The sequence below is a fragment of the Salvelinus namaycush genome, chromosome 41 (genome assembly GCF_016432855.1).
Source record: "Salvelinus namaycush isolate Seneca chromosome 41, SaNama_1.0, whole genome shotgun sequence".
NCBI lineage: Eukaryota > Metazoa > Chordata > Actinopteri > Salmoniformes > Salmonidae > Salvelinus > Salvelinus namaycush.
The window spans coordinates 9,617,871-9,640,429 of NC_052347.1; the positions used below are offsets into that span (position 1 = coordinate 9,617,871).

A 22,559-nucleotide genomic window follows, 5' to 3' on the forward strand; every position below is an offset into this window, starting at 1 on the left:
GTATGAATAATAAAATATATTGTTAAGCACACATCCATACTCTTCACTTTATTCTGTTTGATGGGCAGTAAAATAGGAGCCATTACAAAATGTAGCCAAGCCTACTTTAACTCTTATGCCGTTGGCCTAAGTGAGATTGAGAAACCTCTCTTTGACGCTGGGGTCACGAAAGAGAGTATATTTGGTAAAATATCACATGCAGCAACGAATTCTTATCAACGAAATAATCAATATATTCATCAGTATTATGTTATTATTGTAATTATATCAAAACATTCCTTGTTTTCTAATACACTACCATAGGAAAAGTAAGGTAGTCTATCAGAAAATATGTTGCCCAGGTTAACTTTTACTTGCCTCAGGTAGGCAGAATTTGCATATACAGTATCAGTCAAAAGTTTGGACACACCTACTCATCAAGGGTTTTACTTTTTTAAAATTATTTTCTACATCAAAACTATGAATTAACACACATGGAATCATGTAGTAACAAAAAAGTGTTAAACAAATCAAAATATATTTTAGATTCTTCAAAGAGCCACTGTTTGCCTTGACAGGTTTCAACACTTTTGGTATTCTCTCAACCAGCTTCACCTGGGATGCTTTTCCAACAGTCTTGAAGGACTTCCCACATATGCTGAGCACTTGTTGGCTGCTTTTCCTTCACTCTGCGATCCAACTCATCCCAAACCATCTCAATTGGGTTGAGTTTGGGTGATTGTGGAGGCCAGGTCATCTGATGCAGCACTCCATCACTCTCCTTCTTGGTCAAATAGCCCTTACACAGCCTGGAGGTGTGTTGGGTCATTGTACTGTTGAAAAACAAATGGTAGTCCCACTAAGCACAAACCAGATGGGATGGCGTATTGCTGCAGAATGCTGTAGTAGCCATGCTGGTTAAGCGTGCCTTGAATTCTAAATAAATCACTGACAGTGTCATCAGCCAAGCACCCCCACACCATCACACCTCCTCCTCCATGCTTCACGGTGGGAACCACAGATGTAGAGATCATGCGTTCACCTACTCTGCATCTCACAAAGACATGGCAGTTGGAACCAAAAATCTCAAATTTTGACTCATCAGACCAAAGGACAGATATCCACAGTTTAATGTCCATTGCTCGTGTTTTTTGTCCCAATCATGTCTCTTCTTCTTATTGGTGTCCTTTAGTAGTGGTTTCTTTGCAGCAATTCAACCATGAAGCTCTGATTCACGCAATGTCTTCTGAACAGTTGAGATGTCTGTTGATTTGCTTAACACTTTTTTGGTTACTACATGATTCCATTTGTGTTATTTCATAGTTTTGATGTCTTCACTATTATTCTACAACTGTCACGCCCTGATCTGTTCCACCTGTTCTTGTGATTGTCGCTTATTTTTCCCAGTGTATTTATCCCTGTGTTTCCTGTCTCTCTGTGCCAGTTCGTCTTATTTGTCAAGTCAACCAGCGTGTTTTTCCTTGCTCCTGTTTTCTATTCTCTTTTTCTAGTCTTCCCGGTTTTGACCCTTGCCTGTTTTTTCTGGACTCCGTACCCGTCTGCCTGCCCTGACATCGAGCCTGTCTGCCACTCTTTACCTATTGGACTCAGAATCTGGTTTTGACCTTTTGCCTGTCCACGACCATTCTCTTGCCTACTCCTTTTGGATATAAATAAACTACAAAGACTCTAACCATCTGCCTCCTGTGTCTGCATCTGGGTCTCGCCTTGTGCCCTTATAACAACGGTAAACAATAAAGAAAAACCCTGGAATGAGTTGGTGTGTCCAAACTTTTTACTGGTATTGTAGCTAAACGTTGGCATTCCAAATGGGTTTGAAGAGCAACGTGCTTAATGTTCGGAAAAGCACCTGAATTACGCAACGGCACTATTTAAACAAGACGAGTCAAGAGGACTTTAACATTATTATAACATATCGTTGCAACACATTAGGAAGTGAGTAGCGTTATCATTAGGCATGATGCAAATCCTATAAGTAGGCCTATATTATAATGTTTTCAATAAAAATGCAGATATAGGCTATTTTACTAGTTGCATTTGGTGACGAAATAGGTTAATCGCGTTATGCTATGAGATAGGAAATAAAAAGGGTAAAATAATATTGTGAACATAATAATCATTGGCTCACCTTTCCTCGTTATCTCTCTGGTCGAGAGAAGAGGAGGTACCGAGGTTAGAGTAGCTTTCACAGTAGTTTCACCAGCGCCACCCTTTGAAAAGCAAGTGAGATATACTTCAATTATACATGTATCATGCAGGGTGTATTAGCTTACCCAAACAATCAATATTCTTCTTGACAAAACGTATTACTCCGATTTTATCCACGCACCTGACAAACGGTGACATGCTCTCTATAAGCTGCTACTACGACTTCAGGCTAGATATTGGTGAACATAGCCTAAGCTCTCATGCAAAGCACACACATATGCATTTACCTCTTTTTAGGGAAATCTGAGTGACATCGCACGACGTGGTAAGGATTATAGAGGTTCAGCAGCTTGTGACTTGAACAATAGACCTGGCCTAACCATAGAGAAAATGCATTTCAATCAACCTTCAACACACCTTACCGGAAGGCGTGTGGTGTCATTGTTGCCTTGCTGTTGCAGAGATAAGACAGCAATCTTGGCACTCAACCTTTGCCAACGAGATGTCCATCATCATTTGTTTGGTACCACCCTTGACAAAACAGGGTCAGATTAATGAGGAATACCGTCTATAATGACTTTGGTCATTGTAGTAGGCCTATTTACTGAATGAATGAATGAATTAATTAATGTATTATCCAATTGAGTTGAGTTGAGTTTATTTTATTTTTACAGGGACATTGCACATTAATCAACGTTTCAGTGAAAGAGCCGGTTTTAGCCAGCCGGCTAATTTTCAACAGCAGTCCATGGGCAGGTTATTAAAAACAATTACAATATAGACAATCATTGAGCAGTGAGCACACGCAGAGCAACATAGGACAAGCAAGACGTAGCATACAGACAGAGCAACATAGGACAAGCAAGACGTAGCATACAGACAGAGCAACATAGAACAAAAAGCAGCAAGACAAAATTCATAAAAGCAACAAAGTGTTTCCACACCTCACAAGCTACAGACAACAGACAACATGGAAAGCGGCAATACACAGCTAGGGATTATGTTCACGAATCTGATTGACCTTTAGCCATGTCTTCATGCATTTTGTGAAAGTGTGGTGCAGTTATGTGTGTCTGATGGCAGTGTATTCCAGACATGAGAAGCTCTCACAGAGAGAGCGGATTTACTAAAGGTGCTTTTCCTTTTAAGGGAACTATACAGTCACCTCTCATGGCAGACCTTGACCTGCCATATGTTTGATTTTTCTGTTTAACAAAAATACTGAGTGGAGGGGGAGCCAGGCCATTTAGGATCTTGAATACAAGACATGCGTCGGTTTATTGCACAAGATTTTCCCAACTCAGACGCTCATGCTTTCTAAGGATGTAACAGTGATGATGGCTATTGCGCTTCCTATCAAGCACTTTGAGAGCCTGTTTGTAGACAGACTGAATAGGTTTTAATGTTATACAGCAAGCTTGGGCCCAACTAGTCAAGCAGTATGTTAAGTGAGGGAGTATCATAGATTTGAAGTACAGTTTTGCTACATCTGTAGTCAAACAATTTCGTATAAATCGGAAATTAGCTAGGTTGAATTTGGTTATTTGAATTACCTTTTTCACATGCTTTTTAAAAGAGAGGTTGGAATCAATTATGATGCCAAGGTACTTCAAATCAGATACCACCCAGAGCTTCTCCCCTGACACATAGACATCTGGCTCAGTAGCATCTGTTGCCCTCTTTGTGAAGAACACGCAAACAGTTTTTTTCACATTGAGATGCAAACACGAGTCACTGAGCCACTTTGTACCCTGGACCATTACAGTAGTGAGATCTTGTGCAGCTTGTTGTTTGCTCTTTGCATGCACATATATCACTGTATCATCTGCATACATTTGTACTTCAAACCCAGTACAGACAGAAGGCAGATCATTAATGTACAGGCTGAACAAGAGGGGCCCCAGTATTGACCCTAGGTGCACGCCCACATCATAGCTAAGAGTGGGCGACAGCTCATTGCTCACTCTGACACACCGAGTTCTGCCTTCAAGGTATGATTTCATCCATCTCAAGGCATGGGGGAAAAGTTGAACTTGGACAATTTTGTGATGAGATTCATGGTTAACAGTATCAAAAGCCTTCCGTAGGTCCAGAAACACAGCTCCAACAACGCCCCCTTTGTCCATCTTGGACTTCACATTTTCCAGAAGAAAGCAGTTGGCCGTTTCTGTGGAGTGTTTCGCTCTGAAGCCAAACTGCATGGAGTGTAATGTGAAGGGGCTGTTGTTGAGGTGGGCAATCAGTTGTTCTGCTACACACTTTTCAACAACCTTTGACATCACAGGTAGTATACTAATGGGCCTGTAGTTACTCACGTCAGCAGGGTCGCCTGATTTAAAGATGGTCGTTATTATGGCCGACTTCCATACCCTTGGAAACACCCCGAGACCAATAGATGTGTTGGTGACCTTAGTAATGGGGCCAATGAGTGACTCTTTGTAGTTTTTAAGAAAGGTAGAGTCCAGCCCAAACACATCTTTGACTTTAGAGTTCTTTAGTGAGCTAATCACCTTGTTCACCTTTGACTCAGAAACCTACCTTATGATGAAGACAGGTTGCGCGTCATTCACTAGCACTGAGCCCAAGAAACCAGTGGAGGGGTTCTGTGTCAGTACCCTGACAGAGTCAATAAAGTAGGAATTGAAGGCTATTGCTATTTCGACTGCATCCTGTGTTAGATTGTTATTCACCATGATTTGTACTCTTTTTGCAGTGTTACTATGGTCTTTCCCTGTTAACTTTTTTAGATTCCCCCAGATCAATTTAGAATTTCCCTTTGCTTCACCAATTAATTACTAAATTAATTAATTAATGATTACATCAACGAATTAATCAATGAATGAGTCAATAAAACAAATGAACGCCTAAATAGCCAAAAAATACTAATCAGACAAATTCCAAAGACCATTCCTTGTGCATAAAACGTCCAGCTGACAGTGTTCATTATATTATAAGAAGTATAAAAGACATTGTTGCATCATGCATAATGTAGCCTTTAGATTCATAACAATTTGAAACATGATTCTTCCGTTTTTCAGCACTGTCGTCATGACACTTACACATACTGTATATCCGTGCGTAAAGCGTCACATTTGTGATTGATCATAATGAAATAGCAATATATTGATGGTTATCAATATACTAATGGTTATCACCAAACTCTGACTTCCATCCAATGACTTCCAGTTGAAGGTGGAGCTAAGCCAAAGAGATCGTTAGAGACCATATAAATATTCCCAGTGTCCACTCTTATGGCACCAGTAGTATCTTGTGTCACAGAAACCGCTAGAATGAGTCTCACAGCCAAGGACAAACAGATCGTGAAAGCCTTTTTTGGAAAGGTGGCTGGCAAAGCAGAGGACATCGGAAATGAGGCTCTCTCTAGGTAACGACATCTTTATATATTGAACGGATTGTTTTGTAACAGAGTTATGCGGTGCATTTACGCACGTAAATCATAATACATGATCACATGTTTTTATTTCCAGGACCCTGGTGGTGTACCCCCAGACCAAGACCTACTTCTCCCACTGGAAGGACCTGAGCCCCGGCTCTGCTCCCGTCAAGAAGCACGGTCTGACCGTCATGGGAGGCGTCCTGGATGCCGTGACCAAGATCGACGACCTGGCCGGTGGTCTTCTGAACCTCAGCGAGCTGCACGCCTTCACGCTGCGTGTGGATCCCGCCAACTTCAAGGTGACTAAATAACTTACTGAATCAATAAAACGATTCACCCTTTCTCAAATATCACAGCGGCGACCGTGTCCAAATTTGAGTCCTATGTATGTATTTTGTGAAGGTTCCAAGTGAATCTTCAGAAACACTATCTTTCGCATATGGACATAATAATAACTCTATTCCCTCTACATCTACAGATCATCAACCACAACATTCTGGTGGTGCTGGCCATGATGTTCCCTGACGACTTTACCCCTGAGGTGCACGTGTCTGTGGACAAGTTCCTCGCCAAGTTGGCCCTGGCGCTTTCCGAGAAGTATCGTTAAAAGGCGAGAAGATACATCCTCTCGGTTTTCTGTGTTGATCATAAATGTGCACGTGTTGTATGATATGAATCATGGAATAAAAATACCGCCATCAACAACTGTTTATCTTGATCGTTTTTATTTAAAGGGAAAGCCGATTTTGCAATGTAAACAACTGTGTGGCGAAAACAGCCAGGCTTAGCATTATGCATCAATTAAACATGACACAACGGAACAGGGTTGGAGAACCCTGTTATAACATGCATCTTCCAATTGCAACGTCTGCTTATGCCCACACATGTTGTCTCAAGAACATTTTATATTTGTAATACCCTCAAAGACCAAATTAGGCATACCTAATTTCAAAATAGGTAACTGTCAAAACTGTCAATCGTGAATGAGAGTTATTAATGTTTTACCGGCGAAACTGCATTTGTATTCCAATAACTTGATAGATCTCAATCAGTTTCATGGGGATAGTCTATGCATTTCGGTCTTGTTGAATGACTGTTTAGAGCAGATGGTGTTAACAGACTAATGGCCTTTCTTGTATTTTGTTTCAATCTAAGCATATATCCTGTTGAGTTTTGGCGCACGATACTTTTTCTTTAACAAACCATTCTAAAATCTCATTAGAAATGATGAGGTGTTTTTGGTGGAACAGTAACATTAGTCTATAGGCCTATTATGCTATGCTATTATATTCGGTTCTGTTATGTAAACTAATAAGTCATCGTTATGTGATCTTACCAGACATTGATTCAGATTTGATCTAACTTTACTAAACGAGCACCATTGTGAGAAGTGATGATCTTCTATTAGTAATAATAATAATAAGTGATTGATAGGACTATTAGGCTTAGGCAACAGATCTAGATGAGTGTTATTGTAAACGATTGGAGTGCCCTTCATGGTTCCAAAAGGACAGCGCTAAATAAACTTAGGATTTGATTAGCTTGAACACATGGTTACAATATACCCTATTACAGAATAAAATAAAACAGAGGGGTAAATAATCAATTCATATCATTTATTTGCAAAGATTTAATCAATAAATCAATTGATCAAATAGTGATCATAAATCATTACTATGTAGAATTACAAGATGTTCGTTTTAAAACAGCCATAAAATCATGCTTTTGGTGTGGTGTATTTATGCATCTCAAAAAACTATACTCTAAATGCATTATTACTTCCAACTTGGCCCAATATACATTTCAATTTTCCCACCACGCCATAGCCTACCAAGCTAGAACATTTAACCTTTATTTAACTAGGCAAGTCAGTTAATAACAAATTATTATTTTACAATGACGGCCTACCCCGGCCACTAACCCGGACGACGCTGGGCCAATTGTGCGCCACCCTATGCCCTGCGTCTAAACCAATAGCCAATACAGACTAAATATCTTAAGGAGGGCTACGGCAACTTCCAGGGAGGTCAGGCTCCTGGGCTTTGTGGCGGCCACTCTGGTTTGGGTGTCCTCGGCGTTGCGGTGACCAAGTGTTCACATATCGTTCTGGGTTCCAATGCGCAATAGCAGGTCGGTGGACTTTTATGAACATCAAGCAGACACAGTTAATTTAGATTTATTTAATTTTATATACGTTCTGATGCTTTTAACTTTTCACGCCTCCAACCGGCCTCCCCAGTGCACACATGTAGTCTACAGTTCTTCATCATTAGTGTCACGTTCCTGACCAATAAACACATACAAAACAAGAGAAAACAGGTCAGGAACGTGACAATTAGCCAGAGAGAGGACAGGGAAGAAACATCCATTTACCTACCTCTAGGCTGCTGTAGCCTACATATTTATTGGGTTTGTCATTCTAACGCTATTTATGGAATTTACCCCTGATGTATGTTGTCACAGTTCATATGTGTGAAATGTATTTTAGGACGATATTTGTGCTTTTGGTTGGACAGAGAATTGGGTGCTTTGGAGGCGTACCAGTATAAAGAAGTTGCACAACTTCTAGACATATTTTAACCACAAAAAAAGATGTAGGCCTATTGACGTGGACCTTTCATTTGTTTAAAATAGATGTTAATGTAGGCTATACATGTTGACAAACGAACACATAATGAAAGCGATGACAAATATGTTTTCGATTTAGCACTTTATTTTTCCTTCAGAATCGATACATCTGTTTTGAGACATGCAATGAAGGGCGCCGGATGTTGCTCTGTTTATGTTGACGCAGGCAACGGACGCTCTAGTGGTACTGTCTGCACAGGGAGCACACCACGATAGCAAGGAACTTCTGGAAAGCGCCCTGGACGTCAGCGGTGAAGGCAGCACCCATTCTCGCAGCAACAACAATAGTAAGGCAGTCAGCCAGCAGCTGCAAAAGAAAGGAGCAAATGGACATGTAAGAAAATGCATTCGGGCACACTATTGAGAGTAGAATATGACCTTGTGAAGTATAAAATGATAACTCATTTACCCGGAAGTTGTCGGGATCCACGCGCAATTTATCGGAGTGCAGCACGCTAAGCTCTGTGAAGTTGGCCTTGATGTCATCCATGTTCTTGACAGCCCGGACCAGTCCTTGCAGGACCGTCTTTCCGTGAGCGGCGACCTTGGGGTTTCCCTGGATGGCAGCGGCGTTGGACAGGTTTCCGAAGTTACCAAAATACCTCTGGGTCCAGGGGTACACGATCAAACACCTGTAAGTGAATAATGGAATTATGAGTGACTGCATTAATCATATAATATGCACGAGGTTCAATGTAAATGTAGGTCTATTTTTAAGGAGGTATGAAAAAGAGCAAAGACCTGGAAAGAGCCGCGGGGCCCACGTCATCGTAGTCCATCTTCCCGAAGATGCTCTGGATTGTTTGGCGCTCGAAGTCTGTCCACTGAACCATATTGACGTTTGTGAGGTATCACTCAATATGATATGTACTGTTCATGCTACTGAAGGGACAGCTTATATACGCGTTTTGTCTCCACACCAAAAGCCAGCTATTGGTTTAGCAGTTTTGTGTGGGCTGGGTTAACAATGTTTTGTAGAAATTCATTGCAGTACCACGCCAGCCCATTCATAGCCTACTGTAAATTACAACGACCGAAAGGAACAAACCACCAAGACAGGGACGATAGTTCTCATGTGCCTTTTATGCTCATTCATTAATGACCATCAATATTTATTACCAATTCATATTTGAAATTATTTAAGTGGCGTTGGTGGAGATGTGGACAGTTTAATGTCCCTGTGACTGCCGATGTATAGACAAATCATTCATACTTTTGTTTTCAATAAGTCAAATTAAGAAAAAAGTTCTGCCAAAAGCCGATAAAGAAAATATGTTGCCTGCCTTTTATTTTATTTAGGCCTAATAAAACATTTATTATTATTTATTTACTTTTGTAACAATTTATTTTCCTTTTATTAATCTACATTTTATGATGATAAAGCATGTTTTCATTCACAATACATTTATTTCTTATTGTCTTTTATTGAATAAAACGACAATTACGATATCAATATGTGTGTGCCTATGTTTTTTCAAGCAAGTGCAAGTCTGAGCAATTATTTAAATAATGATTGTTGTATAATATTAAATGGTTCAAACTAACCTAAATTACCTATTGTAGTTATCTCTATAAGAGCTGGGCCATTATCATGTCAAGTTTGGGTGAGATATCTGATCCAAGACCAGTGCTTCTGGCTTATTGATTATTTCATGAAATAATAACCTGGTCTAAATACTGTTAATGTAGGCATCCAGAAGACAAACAGTAATGACTTATATCATACAAGGATGAAAGGTCATATCATTTATTTTATGGCCAAGATAAAGCAAAGCAGTGCGACAAAAACAACAACACAGAGTTACACATAAACAAACGTACAGTCATAATGATTGTGATATAATAATGGTAGCCTAATAATGATAATGATGATCATAATAATGATAATGAAGGTGGTGGTTACATATTACCATAATAATTGCTATTACTATTAATGGCAATGTGGACCCACAGTGGAGTAGTGGGAGTTTTCAACTTTGTGGATAGTGGATATATTTGTGTAATTATTTCACTATCAATAATCTAGGTCTATCAATTAAATAAATAAGTAACTAAACATTAAAACACATATAGCCTACGATTAATCAGGACAGCAGGACAACAACGTTTCAGATTCGATCGGTAGGATTCCTTTATTGCATTTTTTCTTTTAAATTTGCACCCTACAAGGATTGTCAAGTGGAAATCTGTCTCATTGCTTAACGGTACTTCTCAGACAGAGCCAGCTGGGCCAGAAACGTGTCCGTGGCCACGTGCACCTCAGGGGTGAAGTCATCAGGGAACATCATGGCCAGCGTGTTGTGGTTGAAGATCTGGGGATGTGAAGGGAGAGCAGAAACATTATTAGAAGCATATTTCACGAGTATGTTTCTGAAGATTGAAATCCATACATTAAGCTATTACAGTTGTAGTATCTGGGATCTACATCTGTTTATATTAGTTACTATGCTGTTACTAAGCGGTGATGTATTACGACAGTGTTACGTTACTACACCTAATAGGAAATGCACATGCGCACTAGTGTGCCCGGGAACTGTAGAGCACGAGAGGTTTTGACTAAAGGAAAACTAACTGTACTCCCGTCTCCTGCCTGGTCATTTCTCCACAACACAAATATTACAACAGTATTCAAACGTCAACGGTTGCTAATGGAAAAAAGCTACTAGTGAGAAAGAAAACAAGGTCATTTTTACTATTTACTAACCTTGAAGTTGGCAGGATCCACTCTCAACACGAAGGCGTGCAACTCGCTGAGGGTAACGGAGAGACTCATTGTTGCTTCAACTTCTTGACTTGCTGCAAACCAACTCAGTTAAGCTCACTGTTTCGGAGCTCTTTTTATGTATTGTCTGATCTGCCCAAGCACAATGCTGCTGCCCAGAAACCACCGCCAAAAGAGACCCGTTGGTTATCTCTTACCATAGCGTGTCATCTTAGTTAAACAACTCATGGCACATAGCCAAGTATATATAAAATAAGTCATGGGCGCGTGGCAGGGTTATTCAGCCGTTATTTTCTTCTTTCTTTTAGTGGATTTCTTATTATGACATTATTTTGAATGTTATGAATATCGCTGGCAAAAACAGAATAAACTGATGTTGAATGACATACCGACAGTAGAAAAGAGGAGCATATCTTCTTTTTAATGATGTCAACTTTATTTCTCAACTCCTAATATTGAGCCAATGACACTCACTGGAGTATCTGACCTAGGCTTTGAAAAGGGACCCGCTAATAGGCTAGTGTCGCAAGTGCTGCTGGCTGCTGTTAAGCTATCTTGACTTGGACATTCCTTTTTGCCAACCTTTGTTAATCGAGCTAAACAGCTGCTTTTTGTGAAAATGTGTTTGGAGTTTCCACTTCCTCTTCCACCTCATTCCCAAAACATGGGCATTAATATGGAGTTGGTTCCCCCTTTGATGCAATAACAGCCTCCACTCTTCTGGGAAGGCTTTCCACTAGATGTTGGAACATTGCTGTGGGGACTTGCTTCCAGTCAGCCACAAGAGCATTAGTGAGGTCGGGCACTGATTTGGGCTATAAGGCCTGGCTCGCAGTCGGCATTTCAATTCATCCCATAGGTGTTCAATGGGGTTGAGGTCAAGGCTCTGTGCAGGCCAGTCAAGTTCTTCCACACCAATGTCGATAAACCATTTCTGTATGGTTTGGACCTCACTTTGTGCATGGTGACAATATCATGCTGAAACAGGAAAGGGCCTTCCCCAAACTGTTGCCCCAATGTTGGAAGCACAGAATTGTCTAGAAGGTCATTGTATGTTGTAGCGTTAGGATTTCCCTTCACCGGAACGAAGGGGCCTAGCCCAAACCATGAAAAACAACCCCGGACCATTATTCCTCCTTCACCAAACTTTACAGTTTATGCATTGAGACAGGTAGCGTTCTCCTGGCATCTGCCAAACCCAAATTAGTCTGACGGACTGCCAGATGGTGAAGCGTGATTCATCACTCCAGAGAACGTGTTTCCGCTGCTCCAGAGTCGGCAAGCTTTACACCACTCCAGCCGAAGCTTGGCATTGCGCATGGTGATCTTAGGCTTGTGTGCAGCTGCTCTGCCATGGGAAGCCATTTCATGAAACTCCTGACGAATAGTTATTGTGCTGACGTTGCTTCCAGAGGCAGTTTGGAATTCCAGAGTGAGTGTTGCAAACCGAGGACAGACGATTTTTACGCGTTATGCGCTTCAGCACTCGGTGATCCCATTCTGTGAGCTTGTGTGGCCTACCACTTCGCGGCTGAGCCGTTGTTGCTCCTAAACTTTACCACCTCACAATTAACAGCACTTACAGTTGACCAGGGCAGCTTTAGAAAAGCAGAAATTTTACGAACTGACTTGTTGAAAAGGTGGCATCCTATGACTGTGCCACTTTGAAAGTTACTGAGCTCTTCAGTAAGGCCATTCTACTGCCGATGTTTGTCTATAGAGGTTGCATGGTTGTGTGCTCGATTTCAAACACCTGTCAGCAACGGATGTGGCTGAAATAGCCGAACCCACTAATTTGAAGGAGTGTCCACATACTTTTGTAGTGTACTTTTGTATATACAGTATAGTGTATCATTCACCTGATCATAAGACAAGATGTGGATTTTTCCCCCGCTAACTTACTATGGGGGTCCTTGGGCCGCCGGTTTACCTGGGACAGGGTCCCTGGGCAAGAACATTTTGAAGACCCCTGGCTCCTGGAGATATGGATATTGAATGAAAATGGGTGAACTCCCATTGAAAAGCAGAAGTCCACAAAACTTCAGACCTGGACGCATAGTCAGTAGGGTCAAAGCCTGTGTCACAATTTAAGCTTGTACTTTGTCAACATTTGACCATACCACGACAACACAAGGATTCTCTTTAGACTGTGAAAATGTGGTGCTGAAAGGACAGCTCCGCTAATCGGTCAGGTAGCAGCATAGAGACAGCGATGGTCAGGGTGAACTTGGTGGTGCTGAAGAAGAGCTCCACCAGTTAAAGAAATCTCACTGATGATGAGGGCACACTTTGTCTCAGCAGCTACCAAACATTAGCTACTGTAATATTTTTTTGTAGTGTCATCCTAATAACTACATTTATATGGATTCATTGAATTAAATTGATTAGTTTATATGATGTATCTTATAATATAATTTGTATTTTCCAGGTGTCTTATTGTATATCCATGGACTCAGAGGTACTTTGGAACCTTTGGAGACTTAAACAGCTAAGAGGCTATCATGGGCAATAAAAAAGTTGCCAACCATGGCATCACCGTGCTGAACGGTCTCGAGCGAGCTGTGCAGAATATGGATGACATCAAGAACACCTACGTCGAGCTGAGCATTCTGCACTCGGAGAAACTTCATGTGGATCCCGACAACTTCAGGGTAAGATTTTGGAGTTGAAAAGACGTGTAAATATGAGTACTAATGGAAGTGCCTAAAACAAATTAACAATACGTTTTTCCTCATTGATTTACATCCAAGAGAATACTGTTCTTGCAAATAAATGACTAACGTTTCAATCGTTTCCTTTTCCCAACTGCTGGGCGACTGCCTCACCATTGTTCTGGCCTGCCAGATCAAATCAAATGTATTTATATAGCCCTTCGTACATCAGCTGATATCTCAAAGTGCTGTACAGAAACCCAGCCTAAAACCCCAAACAGCAAGCAATGCAGGTGTAGAAGCACAGTGGCTAGGAAAAACTCCCTAGAAAGGCCAAAACCTAGGAAGAAACCTAGAGAGGAACCAGGCTATGAGGGGTGGCCATTCCTCTTCTGGCTGTGCCGGGTGGAGATTATAACAGAACATGGCCAAGATGTTCAAATGTTCATAAATGACCAGCATGGTCAAATAATAATAATCACAGTGGTTGTCGAGGGTGTAGCACCTCAGGAGTAAATGTCAGTTGGCTTTTCATAGCCGATCATTAAGAGTATCTCTACCGCTCCTGCGGTCCTTAGAGAGTTGAAAACAGCAGGTCTGGGACAGGTAGCACGTCCGGTGAACAGGTCAGGGTTCCATAGCCGCAGGCAGAACAGTTGAAACTGGAGCAGCAGCACGGCCAGGTAGACTGGGGACAGCAAGGAGTCATCATGTCAGGTCGTCCTGAGGCATGGTCCTAGGGCTCAGGTCCTCCGAGAGAGAGAAAGAAAGAGAGAAAGAGAGAATTAGAGAGAGCATACTTAAATTCACACAGGACACCGGATAAGACAGGAGAAGTACTCCAGATATAACAAACTGACCCTAGCCCCCCGACACATAAACTAATGCAGCATAAATACTGGAGGCTGAGACAGGAGGAGTCAGGAGACACTGTGGCCCCATCCGATGATACCCCCGGACAGGGCCAAACAGGAAGGATATAACCCCACCCACTTTGCCAAGTCACAACCCCCACACCACTAGAGGGATATCTTCAACCACCAACTTACCATCCTGAGACAAGGCCGAGTATAGCCCACAAAGATCTCCGCCACGGCACAACCCAAGGGGGGGCGCCAACCCAGACAGGAAGATCACGTCAGTGACTCAACCCACTCAAGTGATGCACCCCTCCTAGGGACGGCATGAAAAAGCACCAGTAAGCCAGTGACTCAGCCCCTGTAATAGGGTTAGAGGCAGAGAATCCCAGTGGAGAGAGGGGAACCGGCCAGGCAGAGACAGCAAGGGCGGTTCGTTGCTCCAGAGCCTTTCCGTTCACCTTCACACTCCTGGGCCAGACTACACTCAATCATAGGACCTACTGAAGAGATAAGTCTTCAATAAAGACTTAAAGGTTGAGACCGAGTCTGCGTCTCTCACATGGGTAGGCAGACCATTCCATAAAAATTGAGATCTATAGGAGAAAGCCCTGCCTCCAGCTGTTTGCTTAGAAATTCTAGGGACAATTAGGAGGCCTGCGTCTTGTGAACGTAGCGTACGTGTAGGTATGTACGGCAGGACCAACTCGGAAAGATAGGTAGGAGCAAGCCCATGTAACGCTTTGTAGGTTAACAGTAAAACCTTGAAATCAGCCCTTGCCTTAACAGGAAGCCAGTGTAGGGAGGCTAGCACTGGAGTAATATGATCAATTTTTTTGGTTCTAGGCAGGATTCTAGCAGCCGTATTTAGCACTAACTGAAGTTTATTTAGTGCTTTATCCGGGTAGCCGGAAAGTAGAGCATTGCAGTAGTCTAACCTAGAAGCAACAAAAGCATGGATTAACTTTTCTGCATCATTTCTGGACAGACAATTTCTGATTTTTGCAATGTTACGTAAATGAAAAAAAGCTGTCCTTGAAACAGTCTTGATATGTTCGTCAAAAGAGAGATCAGGGTCCAGAGTAACGACGAGGTCCTTCACAGTTTTATTTGAGACGACTTTACAACCATCAAGATTAATTGTCAGATTTAACAGAAGATCTCTTTGTTTCTTGGGACCTAGAACAAGCATCTCTGTTTTGTCCGAGTTTAAAAGTAGAAAGTTTTCAGCCATCCACTTCCTCATGTCTGAAACACAGGCTTCTAGGGAGGGCAAATTTGGGGCTTCACCATGTTTCATTGAAATGTACAGCTGTGTGTCATCTGCATAGCAGTGAAAGTTAACATTATGTTTTCGAATGACATCCCCAAGAGGTAAAATATATAGTGAAAACAATAGTGGTCCTAAAACGGAACCTTGAGGAACACCGAAATGTACAGTTGATTTGTCAGAGGACAAACCATTCACAGAGACAAACTGATATCTTTCCGACAGATAAGATCTAAACCAGGCCAGAACTTGTCCGTGTAGACCAATTTGGGTTTCCAATCTCTCCAAAAGAATGTGATGATCGATGGTATCAAAGGCAGCACTAAGGTCTAGTAGCACGAGGACAGATGCAGAGCCTCGGTCTGACGCCATTAAAAGGTCATTTACCACCTTCACAATTGCAGTGTCAGTGCTATGATGGGGTCTAAAACCAGACTGAAGCATTTCGTATATATTGTTTGTCTTCAGGAAGGCAGTGAGTTGCTGCGCAACAGCTTTTTCCAAAAATTTTGAGAGGAATGGAAGATTCGATATAGGCCGATAGTTTTTTATATTTTCTGGGTCAAGGTTTGGCTTTTTCAAGAGAGGCTTTATTACTGATCGAAAAAGCCTTGGCCTCATGCATGTCAACATCAGAAGCCTCCTCCCTAAGTTTGTCTTACTCACCGCTTTAGCACACTCTGCCAACCCTGATGTCCTTGCCGTGTCTGAATCCTGGCTTAGGAAGGCCACCAAAAATTCTGAGATTTCCATACCCAACTATAACACTTTCCATCAAGATAGAACTGCCAAAGGGGGAGGAGTTGCAATCTACTGCAGAGATAGCCTGCAAAGTTCTGTCATACTTTCCAGGTCTATGCCCAAACAGTTCGAACTTCTAATTTTAAAAATGAATCTCTCCAGAAATAAGTCTCTCACTGTTGCCGCCTGCTACCGACCCCCCTCAGCTCCCAGCTGTGCCCTGGACACCATCTGTGAATTGATCGCTCCCCATCTAGCTTCAGAGTTTGTTCTGTTAGGTGACCTAAACTGGGATATGCTTAACACCCCGGCAGTCCTACAATCTAAGCTTGATGCCCTCAATCTCACACAAATCAGCAAGGAACCCACCAGGTACAACCCTAAATCCGTAAACATGGGCACCCTAATAGACATTATCCTGACCAACTTGCCCTCCAAATACACCTCTGCTGTCTTCAATCAAGATCTCAGCGATCACTGCCTCATTGCCTGTATCCGCTACGGGTCCGCGGTCAAACGACCACCCCTCATCACTGTCAAACGCTCCCTAAAACACTTCTGCGAGCAGGCCTTTCTAATCGACCTGGCCCGGGTACCCTGGAAGGATATTGACCTCATCCCGTCAGTTGAGGATGCCTGGTCATTCTTTAAAAGTTACTTCCTCACCATATTAGACAAGCATGCTCCGTTCAAAAAATGCAGAACTAAGAACATATATAGCCCTTGGTTCACTCCAGACCTGACTGCCCTCGACCAGCACAAAAACATCCTGTGGCGAACTGCAATAGCATCGAAGAGCCCCCGCGATATGCAACTGTTCAGGGAAGTCAGGAATCAATACACGCAGTCAGTCAGGAAAGCAAAGGCCAGCTTTTTCAAGCAGAAATTTGCATCCTGTAGCTCTAACTCCAAAAAGTTCTGGGATACTGTAAAGTCCATGGAGAACAAGAGCACCTCCTCCCAGCTGCCCACTGCACTGAGGCTAGGTAACACGGTCACCACCGATAAATCCGTGATAATCGAAAACTTCAACAAGCATTTCTCAATGGCTGGCCATGCCTTCCTCCTGGCGACTCCAACCTTGGCCAACAGCCCCGCCCCCCCTGCTGCTACTCGCCCAAGCCTCCCCAGCTTCTCCTTTACCCATATCCAGATAGCAGATGTTCTGAAAGAGCTGGAAAACCTGGACCCATACAAATCAGCTGGGCTTGACAATCTGGACCCCCTATTTCTGAAACTGTCCGCTGCCATTGTCGCACCCCCTATTACCAGCCTGTTCAACCTCTCCTTCGTATCATCTGAGATCCCCAAGGATTGGAAAGCTGCCGCGGTCATCCCCCTCTTCAAAGGGGGAGACACCCTGGACCCAAACTGTTACAGACCTATATCCATCCTGCCCTGCCTATCTAAGGTCTTCGAAAGCCAAGTCAACAAACAGATCACTGACCATCTCGAATCCCACCGTACCTTCTCCGCTGTGCAATCCGGTTTCCGAGCCGGTCACGGGTGCACCTCAGCCACGCTCAAGGTACTAAACGATATCATAACCGCCATCGATAAAAGACATTACTGTGCAGCCGTCTTCATCAACCTGGCCAAGGCTTTCGACTCTGTCAATCACCATATTCTTATCGGCAGACTCAGTAGCCTCGGTTTTTCTAATGACTGCCTTGCCTGGTTCACCAACTACTTTGCAGACAGAGTTCAGTGTGTCAAATCGGAGGGCATGTTGTCCGGTCCTCTGGCAGTCTCTATGGGGGTACCACAGGGTTCAATTCTCGGGCCGACTCTTTTCTCTGTATATATCAATGATGTTGCTCTTGCTGCGGGCGATTCCCTGATCCACCTCTACGCAGACGACACCATTCTGTATACTTCTGGCCCTTCCTTGGACACTGTGCTATCTAACCTCCAAACGAGCTTCAATGCCATACAACACTCCTTCCGTGGCCTCCAACTGCTCTTAAACGCTAGTAAAACCAAATGCATGCTTTTCAACCGTTCGCTGCCTGCACCCGCACGCCCGACTAGCATCACCACCCTGGACGGTTCCGACCTAGAATATGTGGACATCTATAAGTACCTAGGTGTCTGGCTAGACTGCAAACTCTCCTTCCAGACTCATATCAAACATCTCCAATCCAAAATCAAATCTAGAGTCGGCTTTCTATTTCGCAACAAAGCCTCCTTCGATCACGCCGCCAAACTTACCCTAGTAAAACTGACTATCCTACCGATCCTCGACTTCGGCGATGTCATCTACAAAATAGCTTCCAATACTCTACTCAGCAAACTGGATGCAGTTTATCACAGTGCCATCCGTTTTGTTACTAAAGCACCTTATACGACCCACCACTGCGACCTGTATGCCCTAGTCGGCTGGCCCTCGCTACATGTTCGTCGTCAGACCCACTGGCTCCAGGTCATCTACAAGGCTATGCTAGGTAAAGTGCCGCCTTATCTCAGTTCACTGGTCACGATGGCTACACCCACCCGTAGCACGCGCTCCAGCAGGTGTATCTCACTGATCATCCCTAAAGCCAAAACCTCATTTGGACGCCTTTCCTTCCAGTTCTCTGCTGCCTGCGACTGGAACGAATTGCAAAAATCTCTGAAGTTGGAGACTTTTATCTCCCTCAACAACTTTAAACATCTGCTATCCGAGCAGCTAACCGATCGCTGCAGCTGTACATAGTCCATCGGTATATAGCCCACCCAATTTACCTACCTCACCCCCCATACTGCTTTTTTTGATTTACTTTTCTGCTCTTTTGCACACCAGTATCTCTACTTGCACATGATCATCTGATGATTTATCACTCCAGTGTTAATCTGCTAAATTGTAATTATTCGATTTATTGCCTACCTCCTCATGCCTTTTGCACACATTGTATATAGATTCTCTTTTTTTCTACCATGTTATTGACTTGTTTATTGTTTACTCCATGTGTAACTCTGTGTTGTTGTCTGTTCACACTGCTATGCTTTATCTTGGCCAGGTCGCAGTTGCAAATGAGAACTTGTTCTCAACTAGCCTACCTGGTTAAATAAAGGTGAAATAAAAAATAAACTGCCACTTTTAATGAGTTTGGGTACACATCCGGTGGATAGAGAGCCGTTTATTATGTTCAACATAGGAGGGCCAAGCACAGGAAGCAGCTCTTTCAGTAGTTTAGTTGGAATAGGGTCCAGTATGCAGCTTGAAGGTTTAGAGGCCATGATTATTTTCATCATTGTGTCAAGAGATATAGTACTAAAACACTTAAGTGTCTCTCTTGATCCTAGGTCCTGGCAGAGTTGTGCAGACTCAGGACAGCTGAGCTTTGGAGGAATAATCAGATTTAAAGAGGAGTCCGTAATTTGCTTTCTAATGATCATGATCTTTTCCTCAAAGAAGTTCATGAATTTATTACTGCTGAAGTGAAAGCCATCCTCACTTGGGGAATGCTGTTTTTTAGTTAGCTTTGCGACAGTATCAAAAATACATTTTGGATTGTTCTTGGGGCGCGGCTTCACGCCAGACGTCCAAGCGGCCTGGCAGAAGTTCCTGACCGTGGTCGTCTCTGCGCTGGGCAGACAGTACAACTAGAGACATGTTCTATCGTGAAATACACATATATATTCTTATTATAGAAGACAGTTTGTATGAATAATAAAATAGATTGTTAAGCACACATCCATGCTCTTCACTTTATTCTGTTTGATGGGCAGTAAAATAGGAGCCATTACAAAATGTAGCCAAGCCTATTTTAACTTGCCCTTATGCCGTTGGCCTAAGTGAGATTGAGAAACCTCTCTTTGACGCTGGGGTCACGAGAGAGAGTATATTTGGTAAAATATCACATGCAGCAACAAATTCTTATCAATGGAATAATCATTATATTCATCAGTATTATGTTATTATTGTAATTATATCAAAACAGTCCTTGTTTTCTAATACACGACCATAGGAAAAGTAAGGTAGTCTATCATGTTGCCCAGGTTAACTTTTACTTGCCTAAGGTAGGTGAAATTTGCATATACAGTTTCAGGCAAAAGTATGGACACACCAACTCATTCAAGGGTTTTTCAATATTTTTACTATTTTCTACATTTTAGAATAATAGTGAAGACATCACAACTAGGAAATAACACATATGGAATCATGTAGTAACCAAAAAAGTGAAACAAATCAAAATATATTTTATATTTGAGATGCTTCAAATAGCCACCCTTTGCCTTGATGACAGCTTTGCACACTCTTGGAATTTTTTTATTTAACCTTTATTTAACTAGGCAAGTAATTTAAAAACAAATTCTTATTTATAATGACGGCCTACCGGGGAACAGTGGGTTAACTGCCTTGTTCAGGGGCAGAACGACAGATCAGGGATTCGATCCAGCAACCTTTCGTTTACTGGCTCGACACTCTAACCACTAGTCTACCTGCATTCACTCAACCAGCTTCACCTGGAATGGTTTTCTAACAGTCTTGAAGGAGTTCCCATACATGCTAAGCACTTGTTGGCTGCTTTTCCTTCACTCTGTGATCCAACTCATCCCAATTCATCTCAATTTGGTGGAGGCCAGGTCATCTGATGCAGCACTCCATCACTCTCCTTCTTGGAAAAATAGCCCTTACACAGCCTGGAGGTCTGTTGGGTCATTGTCCTGTTGAAAAACAAATGATAGTCCCACTAAGCCCAAACCATATGGGATGGCGTATTGCTGCAGAATGCTGTGGTAGCCATGCTGGTTAAGTGTGCCTTGAATTTAAAAATAAATCACAAACAGTGTCACCAGCAAAGCAACCCCACACCTCCATGCTTCATGGTGGGAACCACACATGCAGAGATCATCCGTTCACCTAGTCTGCATCTCACAAAGACGAAAGGACAGATTTCCACCAGTCTAATGTCCATTGCTCATGCTTCTTGGCCCAAGCAAGTCTCTTCTTCTTCTTGATGTCCTTTAGTAGTGGTTTCTTTGCAGCAATTCGACCATGAAGGCCTGATTCACGCAGTCTCCTCTGAACAGTTGATGTTGAGATGTGTCTGTTACTTGAACTCTGTGAAGCATTTATTTGGGCTGCAATTTCTGGTAATTCTAATGAACTTATTTTCTGCAGCAAAGGTAACTCTGGGTCTTCCTTTCCTGTGGCGGTCCTCATGAGAGTCAGTTTCCTCATAGCGCTTGATGGTTTTTGCGACTGCACTTTCAGAAACTTTCAAAGTTCTTGAAATGTTCCACATTGACTGACCTTCATGTCTTAAAGTAATGATGGACTGCCATTTCTCTTTGCTTGTTTGAGCTGTTCTTGCCTTAATATGGGCTTGACCCCTACCTTGTCACAACACAAGTGATTGGCTCAAACACATTAAGAAGGAAAGGAATTCCACAAATTCACTTTTAACAAGGCACACCTGTTACTTGAAATGCATTCCGGGTGACTACCGCATGAAGCTGGTTGAGAGAATGCCAAGAGTGTGCAAAGCGGTCATCAATGCCAAGGGTGGCTACTATGAAGAATCTCAAATATAAAATATATTTTGATTTGTTTAACACTTTTTTGGTTACTACATGATTCCGTATGTGTTATTCCATAGTTTTGATGTCTTCACTAGTATTCTACAATGTTGAAAATATTAAAAATAAAGAAAAACCCTTGAATGACTAGGTGTGTCCAAACTTTTGACTGGTAACGTGTATAGGCCTATAAAACGAACACACAATTACAAAGGAATTGAATGTGAATTTCAACTTGTCTAGCAATGAGCTCATATTTGGACGAGTTGGTGCTCTGACAAGAGGTGGGGTGCACATTGATAAGGGCATCTATCTCTGTCTCTGCATATCTCAAAGGAAACATGCGTCGGTTTTATCACAGTGTTCTGGTTCCACCCTAGTCGCAGTTAGCGTGGCACTGGCATTGTACGTATGTACTTCGATTCAGATAATATTTCCGTGATAGTGTGCCCTACGACATCAGAGTCACTTTCATTGTTTGACGTCAATTGGCTATTAATAGCATACATAGGCACATTCTGAACATTTTTACCGTTTTGTAAGAAAGTCATGCTGAATGTTATTATCCTGTTCGTACCATGGGCCATACATGGGGCAATCATTGGCCATACAATCTAAATTTAATCAACGCTTTACTGTT

The 22,559-nt window shown here is 42.4% G+C and overlaps 2 protein-coding genes and 1 pseudogene across 2 annotated transcripts; 2 read left to right on the top strand and 1 right to left on the bottom strand.

The window, feature by feature from the left end:
• Positions 1 to 5,410: 5,410 nt before the first annotated feature.
• On the top strand, positions 5,411 to 6,218 carry LOC120034040 (hemoglobin embryonic subunit alpha-like). Its single transcript, XM_038980434.1, has 3 exons — positions 5,411 to 5,533; positions 5,637 to 5,844; positions 6,024 to 6,218. Exons 1-3 carry the CDS (start codon positions 5,439 to 5,441, stop codon positions 6,150 to 6,152), a joined length of 432 nt encoding a protein of 143 aa, XP_038836362.1. The 5' UTR covers positions 5,411 to 5,438; the 3' UTR covers positions 6,153 to 6,218.
• A 2,105-nt stretch (positions 6,219 to 8,323) lies between these two features.
• On the bottom strand, positions 8,324 to 9,052 carry LOC120034207 (hemoglobin subunit beta-like). The gene is made up of 3 exons (XM_038980677.1): positions 8,915 to 9,052; positions 8,583 to 8,805; positions 8,324 to 8,480 (listed from the first exon to the last, which is right to left on the bottom strand). Exons 1-3 carry the CDS (start codon positions 9,004 to 9,006, stop codon positions 8,352 to 8,354), a joined length of 444 nt encoding a protein of 147 aa, XP_038836605.1. The 5' UTR covers positions 9,007 to 9,052; the 3' UTR covers positions 8,324 to 8,351.
• A 2,632-nt stretch (positions 9,053 to 11,684) lies between these two features.
• On the top strand, positions 11,685 to 20,003 carry LOC120034231 (annotated as a pseudogene).
• The last annotated feature ends 2,556 nt before the right edge of the window (positions 20,004 to 22,559 follow it).